Consider the following 12,050-nt stretch of genomic DNA (forward strand, 5'->3'; position numbering starts at 1 on the left):
AAGGCAAGTCGAAAGCCAAGACAGGCTGAAAGCTAGGCCTCTTGCACCAGTTAGCCAAGCTGTGGATGCAAAGGAAACGTTCTTGAAGGAAATTAAAAGTGCTACTCCAGTGGACAAACGAATGATAAGAAAGTGAAACAGCCTTATTGCTGATACGGAGAAAGTTTTAGTCGTCTGGTTAGAAGATCAAACCAGCCACAACAATCCCTTAAGCCAAAGCCTAATCCAGAGCAAAGCCCTAACTCTCCTCAGTTCTCTGAAGGCTGAGAGAGTGGAGGAAGCCGCAGAAGAGTCTGAAGCCAGCAGAGGCTGGTTCATGAGGTTTAAGGAAAGAAGCTGTGTCCATAACATAAAAGTGCAAGAGGACGCAGCAGGTGCTGACGTAGACGCTGCAGCACGTTATCCAGAAGATCTAGCTGAGATCAGTAATGAAGGGGCCACACCAAACAGCAGATTTTCAATGTAGACGAAACAGCTTTAGACTGGAAGATGCCATCTAGGACTTTCACAGCTAGAAAGGAGAAGTCGATGGCTGGCTTCAAAGCTTCAAAGGAGCCCCTAACAAGGGGCTAATGCAGCTGGTTTCCTTAAGTTGAAGCCAATGCTCATTCACCATTCCAAAAATCCTAGGGCCCTTAAGAACTATGCTAAATCTACTCTGTATGTGCTCTATAAATGGAACAACAAAGCCTGGATGACAGCTCATCTGTTTATAACCTGGTTTACTTAATAGTTTAAGGCCATTGTTGAGACCCACTGCTCAGAAAAAAGGATTCCTTTCAAAATATAACTGCTCTTTGACAATGTACCTGGTCACCCAGGAGCTCTGATGGAGTTGTGCAATGAGACTAATGTTTTCCTGCCTGCTAACACAACATCCATTCTGCATGGATGGATCGAGGAGTCATTCTGACTTTCAAGTCTTACCACCCGAGGAACACAGACGCTATAGCTGCCATAGATAGTGATTCCTCCGGTGGGTCTGGGCAAAGTAAACTGAAAACCTTCCGGAAAGGATTCACCATTCTAGACGCCATTAAGAACATGCGTGATTCATGGGAAGAGGTCAAAATATCAACATTACCAGGAATTTGGAAGAAGCTGATTCCAACCCTCGTGGATGACTTTAAGGGGTTCAAGACTTCAGTGGAGGAAGTAAGTGCAGATGTGGTGGAAACAGCAAGTGAACTAAAATTAGAAACGGAGGGGCTGGCCCCGTGGCCGAGTGGTTAAGTTCACACGCTCCGCTTCAGTGGGGCAGGGTTTCGCTGGTTTGGATCCTGGGTGTGGACATGGCACTGCTTACAAGGCTATGTTGAGGCAATGTCCCACATGCCACAACTAGAAGGACCCACAAGTAAAATATACAACTATGTACTGGGGGAATTGGGGGAGAAAAAAGCAGGAAAAAAAAAAAAAAGGAAGACTGGCAACAGTTTTAGCTCAGGTGCCAATCTTTAAAATAAATAAATAAATAAATAAAATTAGAAGTGGAGCCTGAAGATATGACTGAATTGCTGAAATCTCATGATAAAACTTTAATGAATGAGGAGTTGCTTCTTATGGGTGAGCAAAGAAAGTGGTTTCTTGAGATGGAATCTACTCCTGGTGAAGATGCTGTGAAGACTGTTGAATGACAACGAAGGATTTAGAATGTTACATAAACTTAGTTGATAAAGCAGCGGCAGGGTTTGAGAGGACTGACTCCCAATTTTGAAAGAAGCTCCACTGTGGGTAAAATGTTGTCAGACAGCATCGCAGGCTACAGAGAAACTGTTTGTGAAAGGAAGAGTCAATGACACAGCAAACTTCACTGTCTTATATTAAGAAATTGCCACAGCCACCCCAGCCTTCAGCAAGCACCACCCTGATCATGATCAGTCAGCAGCCACCAACACCGAGGCAGGACTCTCCACCAGCAAAAAGATTACAACTCACCGAAGGCTCAGATGATGCTTAGCATTTCTTTTTCAACAAATAAAGTATTTTTCAACTAAGGGATATACATTGTTTTTTTTTAGACATACTGCTATTGTACACTTAATAGACTACAGTATAGTGTAAACATAACATTTATATGCACTGGGAAACCAAAAAATTCGTATGACTAATTTTATTGTGATATTTGCTTTATTGTGGTACTCTGGAACCAAACCCACAATAACTTCGAGGTATGCCTGCATATAATGTATATAAGTATATTATATATAGTATATATAAATATATATATAACCACGTAGACATCTATTTTAATGAGTATACAAAAAAATTTGAAATTATCCATCAAATCAGTTAAGCATAACCAGTTACTCCCTTTAATTCTTAAGCAATGACTAAATGACAATTGTTAGAACCTAAATAATTTTATTTCTAATTTTCTGAAATGCTCACATAACCAAAACAATCACATTAAACAATAACAAAAATGTTTTTTTCCCACTCCACAGATTTTAGTATATGAAATTATTCACATACAGTGATCTCTACTCAGAATAAAGAAATAAGAACGTTTTATAAAAATATTAAACAATATAAAAATATCAGACAAAGATCTATCAATCAACCAGAGGCACTTCACACTGACCGCACAAAACCTGAAATTATTCTGAAATAAGAGGCTTTTGGCTACACAAATTCAAGGCAGTAGGAGTAATTCCTGCTAGGTAAGTGAGGTTCACAGAAAAAGCTCATAGAAAAAGAAAGGACAAATTATTTTGGAGAAATCCAAATCAGCACTGAGAGAGTTGCCATTATTAAAGCAATCCTCAATTTTGTATAAACTAATAAATGAAGAAGTAGAAGTGTATGCCTAGCTTCACCCTAAAAATAGACAAATTTACTTCCTATTACCTTCTTTAAATTTGTTTGTTATCCAGTCCAGCTGGTCCAGTACACTGTGGAAGGTACCCGTGTGATCAAGGACTTCTTGTGTTATAGAATTCAGGATCTATAGCACACAAGTGGAAGAGGGACATCAATTACAACTTATTCTTATAATATATTCATGGGAGATATATACAATTAGCAAATCAATCCTTCTTTATAAATTAAAAATGAATTTGGATTTCCCATCAAGTCTGAAAAATCACTTTAAAAAATTCTACCAGTACTTAAATATATCTAAAATTCATTTTTTGGATAAGTTATGACTAAAAGGAAAAAGGGATGAATAGCAAAGATGTAAAGATAAAAGACATCAATTACAACTTATTCTTATAATATATTCATGGGAGATATATACAATTAGCAAATCAATCCTTCTTTATAAATTAAAAATGAATTTGGATTTCCCATCAAGTCTGAAAAATCACTTTAAAAAATTCTACCGGTACTTAAATATATCTAAAATTCATTTTTTGGATAAGTTATGACTAAAAGGAAAAAGGGATGAATAGCAAAGATGTAAAGATAATATAAGAGGGCAGAAAAAACAAAAATACCCCAACAATATGAGAAACATTAGAAAACTGCAGATTGATCACAGGAAACGGGACATAAACATTAAGGACAGTTTTAAAAAGGAATATGACATTGGTTAATATCCAGCACCCAAAAGGTTTAAAGTAATTTTTGAATGGTGAAGAGATATAAGCATTTGGAGTAAAAATGATCTATAATAAATATAAAACTACAAACTATTACTTATATTTTTGTTATTTTTAGAGTACCAAAGTGACATAAAAGCATAATAAAATTGAATGTACTAATCCTGTCCTTCAGAGAAGCGCGGCTGGTATCAGGTGCAGCGAACAAAGCTAACAGCTCCCTAAGATTTAATACATTATCAGTTACAGAACAGGAAATTCAGAGACTGGGATTCAAAGCTAGAGCCCTCTCAGTGCAAACAACGATCTTACATTAAGCACTGTGCAATCCTACTAGCGTGAAGGCTACAAACCAAACTCAACGCTCCAGAACGAGAAGTAGCATCCTCATTAACGTGGGGGTATGGAGGGCAGGGGATACAATGTTGTTCCTTTTAACATTTTTGAAACTTACTGATTTCACACTGATTCCAGGAAAGAAGCCATTGATGACAACATGAACGGAATCTTGCAGCATGGAGGTTCGAAACCTTTCTAGTAAATCTCTCTTAGAACCCAAACCATAAAGGACAATGTTGAACCCCAGGCTGTTAGGAAAGACAGCATTCATGAAATTAAAGTTCAGTACCTCTTACTGCCAATTTTATCAACAACCAGTCTCCTTAATTTAAGCTCATGAAGAATACAGGAAGAACTGGGATGGCTAAGCAACTATACCGATTCCCAACTTACAGGAGCTAAAAGCACCATTTTATTATCATACACCAAGCCTGCAGCTTCAACTCCAGCAGCCTTCTCTCCAGCTCCTGTTCCCTTCCAGACAGGTGCCTGGAGGCCAGGGAGAATACGGTAGGTACAAGGCACTAGAGAGCCTTACAGGCTGGGGCAGAGTTCTAACTGACAGATTAAACTGGAAAGGTAAGCAGGGGCCAGGTCACGAAGGTCTTGTTAAGTCAACTGAGACATTAACTAGATTTTGTTCCAAGGACAATGAGCATTTAAAAGTAACTAGTCAGGGGCTGGCCCGGTGGCGCAGCAGTTAAGTGCACACGTTCCACTTCAGCGGCCCAGGGTTCGCCGGTTCGGATCCCGGGTACAGACAAAGCACCGTTTGGCAACCCATGCTGTGGTAGGTGTCCCACATATAAAGTGGAGGAAGATGGGCACGGATGTTAGCTCAGGGCCAGTCTTCCTCAGCAAAAAGAGGAGGATTGGCAGTAGTTAGCTCAGGGCTAATCTTCCTCAAAAAAAAAAAAGTGACTAGTCAGATGTTATCTGAAAAGTAACATGGTCTCTTCAGACAGATCACACTGGCTGAGTAGGGGGAATGGATAGAAAGGAGGGACAAAACTGCCAAAGAAGGGCTGGCCCAGCAGCGCAGCAGTTAAGTTCGCACACTCTGCTTTGGTGGCCTGGGGTTCACTGGTTCGGATCCCAGGTGCAGACAGGCATCACTTATGGAGCCATGCTGTGGCAGGCATCCCACATATAAAGTAGAGAGAGATGGGCATGGATGTTAGCTCAGGGCCAATCTTCGTCAGCAAAAAAAGAGGAGGATTGGCAGTAAATGTTAGCTCAGGGCTAATCTTCCTCAAAACAAACAAAACAAAACTGCCAAAGACTATGGACTTGAATTAGATGTCATGGGGAAAAATGTAAGATGTCAAGAGCTTTGTAGGTCAGATCAACAGGATTTGGAGAGTGATTAGATGTGGAAGGTGAGAGAAAGGGAATTTTTAAGAATAACTCAGTTTTTGGCACAGGCACAGGCAACATGAATGGGGTGACATTCACTGTGCTAGGGAGCAGGGGCAGGTGGGAATGCCAGGTTTAAGATGAGTTAAATTTTATGCATATTAAATTATTTATGGGACATCTACTTGGAAACCTCCAATATACATTCAGATATCCATGTCTGCTGCCGAGGAGTAGGATCTGGGCTGAGCTGGAGATTCAATTATGGGAGTCATTCACATAAAGAAAACAACAGAAGCCAAGAGACTGAAGGAGACGACCCAGTAAACTGAGCACTAGGGGTCAAGCTAAAGTTCAACTCCGTGATTGTTTAGGGAGGCCAAGCAGAAACAGTATTTATGCAATGTGCTGTAGCCATGCAGGATAGCCTGGAAATAGAAGAAGAGAAAAGAGAGAACCCCCAAAGGTAGAGATTAGCAAGGCAGAAGCAGCAGAAAAAAGAAGCAAGGGAATTCAGAGAGCTAGCAAGTCTACTGGAGCAGTTGACTGAGGTCTCGGCTGGAGAGCAAAGCAACTCGAGCCATGGGAGCCGACACACTAGAAGGAAGAATTGCTGGATGGGGGACGGGAGTAGAGCAAAGACCTGCTTTATAATTCCTAATGAACAGGTGCATAAGTAGTTATTGAGAGAAGCTGAGGTCCTAGCAGAGAAGATAATCATTCTCTTACTAGCATAACCCTTTGATGTATTATTGGCAAACGAACATCAGGATCAATTGGGGAAAACTGTGGCCATTTCTATGCTCTTACTACTTTGTGGACCTGCCTTCTAACTTACCCCAGTGACTATGTAACTGTGAATGTGTATGTATATTAACATTAGCATACATTGTAAGCATTTCCTTACACCAAGGCCATTTTTTAAAATACAAGTATAAAAGTAATTATAGAAAAAACTATTTTTTTTTGAAGATTGGCCCTGAGCTAACATCTGTTCATCTCTTACCACTCTTCCTCCTTTTTTTTTCCTCCTCAAAGCTCCAGAGCATAGTTGTATAGCCTAATTGTAAGTCATTTTAGTTCTTCTATGTGGTATGCCACCACAGGACAGCCAGATGAGTGGTGTGTGGGTCCTTGCCTAGGATCTGAACTGGCAAACCCTGGGCTGCCAAAGCAAAGAACGTGAACTTAACCACTCGGCCACGGGGCCAGCCACTATGTTTTAATTTTAATCATTCTTTTAGGTATTTTAACGGAGACTTAAAATTTAACCTGAGGTATCTGAAAAATGATAAAGTTGAAGAACTATTCTACAAAATAATTTTAAAATTGTAAAATGTTTATAGGACTGATCTCACGAAATTCTCATGGTCTATAGCACATGTATACAGAATGAGATTAGAAGAAATATACATTCTTTCATTTGAGGAACTTTGCTGTGGAAAACTGGATTAAAATCTAATTGATATATTTGTCAACCTTGAAAAATTAGGTATTCAAATATTTTATGAGTAATAGCATATAATTCTAAGAAAGGCTATTTTACAAATGATTTTCACATGTGATCAACTTAGAAAAGATAAATTTCTTGAAAATTGTAGAATCTCTGAGAAGAGTCACACAATAATATGACATTTCCGTATCTGAGTCATAAAATTGGGAAAACATCTATTTTTTCAAATTTTTATACATAAATAAAAATTTATATCAAGTTCATTGCAAGAAGATTAAATGTGAAATTGCTTTGATTTTTAACATAGACACATAAATATTATATTATTCTTTGTTTTACAAGGGTATCAACGATAATAGTACTTACTGTAACTGCAACATCCATTTATGAAATAATTGTTCATACTGTTGATTTAGTTGTTTAAGTTCAGCAGAAAAGGAAGGAGCAACCTTGCTCAATAAGTTACGCAAAGTTTGCTTGAAAAAAAGGGAGAGAGGAAAGAAAATCATTCTCAAACTGCATACATCAACTCAATCCAAACTAAAGATATTGCCTTAGAGGTAGAGGTTAGGAGAAGCCCTCAGTGGAAATAGGACTTTAATCAGGTTTGGTAATGAGTGCATCAACAAAATACACAAAATATTTCAAATGTGATTTAAATATTTGTTGACTTAAAATTTTTAAAACTTGGGGCCGGCCCCGTGGCCGAGTGGTTAAGTTCGTGCGCTCCGCTGCAGGCGGTCCAGTGTTTCGTCAGTTCGAATCCTGGGCGCGGACGTGGCACTGCTCATCAAACCACGCTGAGGCGGCGTCCCACATGCCATAACTAGAAGGACCCACAACTAAGAATATACAACTATGGGGGCTGGCCCCGTGGCCGAGTGGTTAAGTTCGCGTGCTCCGCTGCAGGCGGCCCAGTGTTTTGTTAGTTCGAATCCTGGGCGCGGACATGGCACTGCTCATCAGACCACGCTGAGGCAGCGTCCCACATGCCACAACTAGAAGAACCCACAACGAAGAATACACAACTATGTACCCGGGGGCTTTGGGGAGAAAAAGGAAAAAATAAAATCTTTAAAAAAAAAAAAAAAATTTTAAAACTTTCTTTTTAGTACAAATATTTAATAACACTAGAGAATTTTTTACTAAGTTTTAACTAGAACCATTTACATGATTATAAATTCCACATATAAGGCTTTAATTTCTAAAAAGATCGTTACCATAAGGAGATGACTAAACCTGCCTCCCAGCTTTGACAATAAATCCAGACAGACGTTTTTTTGGTGAGGAAAATTAGCCCTGAGCTAACACCTATGCCGATCTTCCTCTCTTTTATATGTGGGTCGCCGCCATGGCATGGCTGACAAGTGGTGCAGGCCTGCGCCTGGGATGTGAACCTACGAACCCAGGCTGCTGAAGCTGAGCGTGCCAAACTCAACCACTACGCCACAGGGTTGGCCCCCAGACAGACTTTTAAAAACCTACGGATTTGAAAAAAATGTAAAAGCTTAAGGTAATAGTTTAATGTTAATTCTCAGAAAAAATCAAATGTTCTTTATAATTTACCATTATCATTAGTAAAATAAACTTGCATCACTGCTCCTCTTCCAAAAGCTATTTCTAACAAATGCTTTATCTTCGATAAGTATGGCAAAGAGTTTAAAACAATAATGTAAACAAACTGAGTAAAGTACACTGCCCTGTACTCAAAACTTGGAAATTCATGCTGGTGAACGAAACACAGCTCACTTTTTGAAATGAAATCTCTAGCAAAAGCTGTATATGCATTTTTACCCTGGCACTACCATGCTTTCATGATTCTACCCTTAAATAAAATATTCTTTTAATATTGAAGACTAGAGTTGCAATCATCATTCCAGGCACTCTGGCCTGTACAGTTTTTATTTATCTACAAACTTAAAGAAAACCAGGAGAAGTTCTAAGTAAAACTGTTGAGTAGTTTTAAAAAAATTTCTCTCATTCCTTCTGAAGTTTAGAGACCTGAAAAAGCAGAGAAACGCTAGCATCATTTCCAGTAGTCATTTATACTGGGTTATCAGAGCATACTCACACCTGAGTGTGGACTCTGGAATGTTATCTCACCTATGAACTTTCACGGCAAACTTTAGTGTCTGTGGAGAAGCACACTATAGCGCCTGCGGGGAACCACAATATAGCCTCTGTGGAAAAGCACACTATTGGCCCCAGGACTTCCCCTCTCCCCATATCTATACCCGTTGCCATGTGACTTTGCAGTCCGGGTTGAATCTCGTTGCCTGCTCTTTGACGTTGTTTTCAGCCCTGTGACTTGCTGTGGCCGTTACGATGAGGCAGAAGTGACACTGAGCCAGTTTTGAGACCAGGCTTTAAGAGGTCTTATGTTTTTCCACTTCTGTTCTCACATCTCTGACATTAACATGAGAAGAACGTGGCTCAGCTAGCCTGCTAGTCCAAGGAGGGAGAGAGACAAACGGAGCAAATCCTAGATGAGCCAACACCCAGCTGACCCGCTGACACGGGAAATAACTGCTTATTGACACATGCTGCTGAGCCTGCATTGGTAAGCCATGGCCACATCAATGAGACTTCCCCTGTCCTCATTATCTGCTACAGGCGTTTTCTTTCATCCTCCCAGAGGTCTGTTTGTCTCCAGGTCCCATGAAGTCCTCCTCTGACCCAGATCCATTTATCCTTCTCCCATGTTGCTTATATAAAAATATATGCACTAAACAGATGCTGGTGCCATCTCGTCCCTGGAACACCTGGGCTCCTTGACTCACACTTTCAGCTAGTTTCTGGGCTTAGTCTGAGTGCCAACGAGCTAGGTGAGCAAAAAAAAAAAACCCACCACATAGTACCATGTCATCCAGGTCTCAGAAGCATACCCTATATTCTCCCACCACTTTTCCATACCTTGAAAACTCTGTCAAAAGCCCTGTACACCTTAGAAAATTGGACTAAATTCTAATTTGCAGAGAATAATGAAATCTTGATACTCTTTGAGCCAATAACAATCTCTTCTTGACTTAGATTATCAACTCCACTTTCTACTGAAAGATTTTATTACTCAGATGGTTCTGTCTCCTCTCTTAGGGAGATATAAGTCAAAACCCCAACAAGTCTAACTGTACGGTATTCTGTATAAAATGAGATACTGAAATCACAGTATATAGTAACCTTGCTACCCTACTGTGCTCGGCAGGTTTTCCATGATATCAAGAAGCAGAACACTCTCAGTTTTTTGTAAGGTTTGTAAGAGGCCGGTCACAGCCTTTGTTTTATGACCAGTGTGAGGTTGAGTGAACATATGTGTTAAATGAATAGCAAAGATTAATGGTACATGGATAGCAAAGAAAGCATGACCCAAATGATTATTACAAATCCTGAAGAAATGATAAGAGAAAAAAATGTATAATTATAGTATGTCAAACAGAATTCTAATCCAGTGAAGCACCTACCATTTACATAACAAAATACGTAATAGTTACATCACAGTAATTTGTGTTTCGTTTGATCAGGACAGTAATTCTGCTTGCGTACACTTACTCTTCAAAATTGCTGCTTTATGTAGTATATTTTTCAGTTCACAGTAAGAAAAATTTAGAAGTAACATTTCTTACAACATACCTGATCCAGCTTAGGTCTCTTTAGTTTCTGCAGCGTTCTATCAGAGGTTAAAACTTTTGAACTGCTATGAGCTTCAAAATACTCTTCTACTAAGTCACTCTGAAAGCGGACAGAGCAAAGTCACTTCTTACTTTCAGATATTTGCTTTCTATCAAAACCAGACAGTAATATTAGTGTAAATTAGGATATGTGAAAGTCTTCATTTGGCAGTCAATATTTTCTTTTTGAAGCAACAACACAGATTAAGGACCAAGCAAATTTAATTCTAGTAATAAAACTGAGTAACTCTTAAGATCATAAAAGTTAAAGAAATGACTAGATTGAAGTAATCTGTTCCCAAAAATGATTCCTAAGTTCCAACAGATAATTTCCATTTAGATTTTGGAAAAGAAAAGGGTTTTACCTATCAGGACCTTTTTTTTGCCTCACACAGTCCTAACAAATCCCTTAATATTAGTACAGTTGAAAAACTGTGAAAATGAGGAAGACATCACCAGCAAGGTAAAAACAGCTTTGTGTACTATTCCAGTAGACACTACTGGCTCACTCTTTGTTCTACTGACCTGGCGCAGGACTAACCTCCACGGTGGTAAGGAAGAGAGGGGAAGCCCTTCAAACAGCAGGCTTCCTAGACTGCTCTGAATATTTACACAGAACACCAGGATAATCAGCCTTTTTTCCAACCATGGTGTCTGCAATGTCCTTCCAAACAACTCACTGTGGATCCACAGCCAGATCATTTATTGCTTACACTGAGCTGACTACATCAACCACGTTACAACAACAAAACGATATAAAAAGGTATAAACTGAGAGGTCCTGCTTCCAATGATCCAATCACTATTTATTTATGTAAAAGCTTATTTTTATACAACTGAATTGAGATGTCACCGTTAGCACACACTGTGGTGTTGATACATGAATATGGATGCAGACACTCCAGGATAGACAGTCCAGAAATAGACACAAATATACATGAGAATTTATGTGAAAGGCTGAGAAAATATAGAAAAGTGAAGAAAAAATTATGGTCATCCCCCCATTTGGATCTCTTTTCTTAGGGTAGCTTATCTTAAGACGTTACACAACTTTTCTTTAAGGCTAAAGTCTCTTCACTTACTGTTTTATCTCTTTTCATTTTCTTAGAAGGCGTTTCTTTGCAAACAGGAGCTGAAACTACTCTATTCTGAGCTTGACTCTTTGGGCGCAGTATGACTTCATTAGCGTCCTCTTCACATTCTTGTGCCACTCCTTCATCATCCTCTGAGTTGGAAGCAGAATATTCACTTTCACTGTCAGAATGAGACCTTGGAACTGTGGGGGTAAAGCAAGGAAGAAAATCTCCAATTTGACAAGAGAGGCACTGCGGAGTGACAGGAAGAGTGTGGGCTGTGAAGTAAGAGAGCTTGACTGATGGTTTTCTCATGATTGCTGATGATTTCACTTTCACCAGAGCTAGTTATGAGACTTTTCTGACCACCAGTTTCCTCACTTTATCAAATGAGGCTAACAGTGCCTAATTTAATAAACCATTGTGAAGATTACATTGATATGTATGGAAAGGAACCAACAATGCCCGACACACAGGAACTGTGGCAGACACTATCACACCTAACACTATTCTCTTTCTTCCTTGAAACAGAACTCCAATGTTGTAAAATGTGGCAATGTGCTTCACCCTAAGGGATAGATAATCATGGTAATCATCTTTTTCTTTGCCAGATACTTGCT

The 12,050-nt window shown here is 39.3% G+C and overlaps 1 protein-coding gene across 2 annotated transcripts in view; it reads right to left on the bottom strand.

Moving 5' to 3' along the window:
- Window positions 1-12,050, bottom strand: part of ORC2 (origin recognition complex subunit 2) — a 55,007-nt gene that overhangs the window by 12,889 nt on the left and 30,068 nt on the right. The window contains exons 9-13 of one of the 2 annotated variants that reach the window (XM_070508360.1): window positions 11,440-11,633; window positions 10,321-10,419; window positions 7,060-7,169; window positions 4,000-4,132; window positions 2,851-2,947 (exon numbers count right to left, since the gene is read on the bottom strand). In XM_070508360.1, the coding sequence (XP_070364461.1) occupies window positions 2,851-2,947; window positions 4,000-4,132; window positions 7,060-7,169; window positions 10,321-10,419; window positions 11,440-11,633 (633 nt within the window). The remainder of the gene's footprint in view (window positions 1-2,850; window positions 2,948-3,999; window positions 4,133-7,059; window positions 7,170-10,320; window positions 10,420-11,439; window positions 11,634-12,050) is intronic. The other variant, XM_070508361.1, reaches the window with a different exon arrangement.

Source organism: Equus asinus, chromosome 4, assembly GCF_041296235.1.
Source record: "Equus asinus isolate D_3611 breed Donkey chromosome 4, EquAss-T2T_v2, whole genome shotgun sequence".
In the NCBI taxonomy this organism is placed as follows: domain Eukaryota; kingdom Metazoa; phylum Chordata; class Mammalia; order Perissodactyla; family Equidae; genus Equus; species Equus asinus.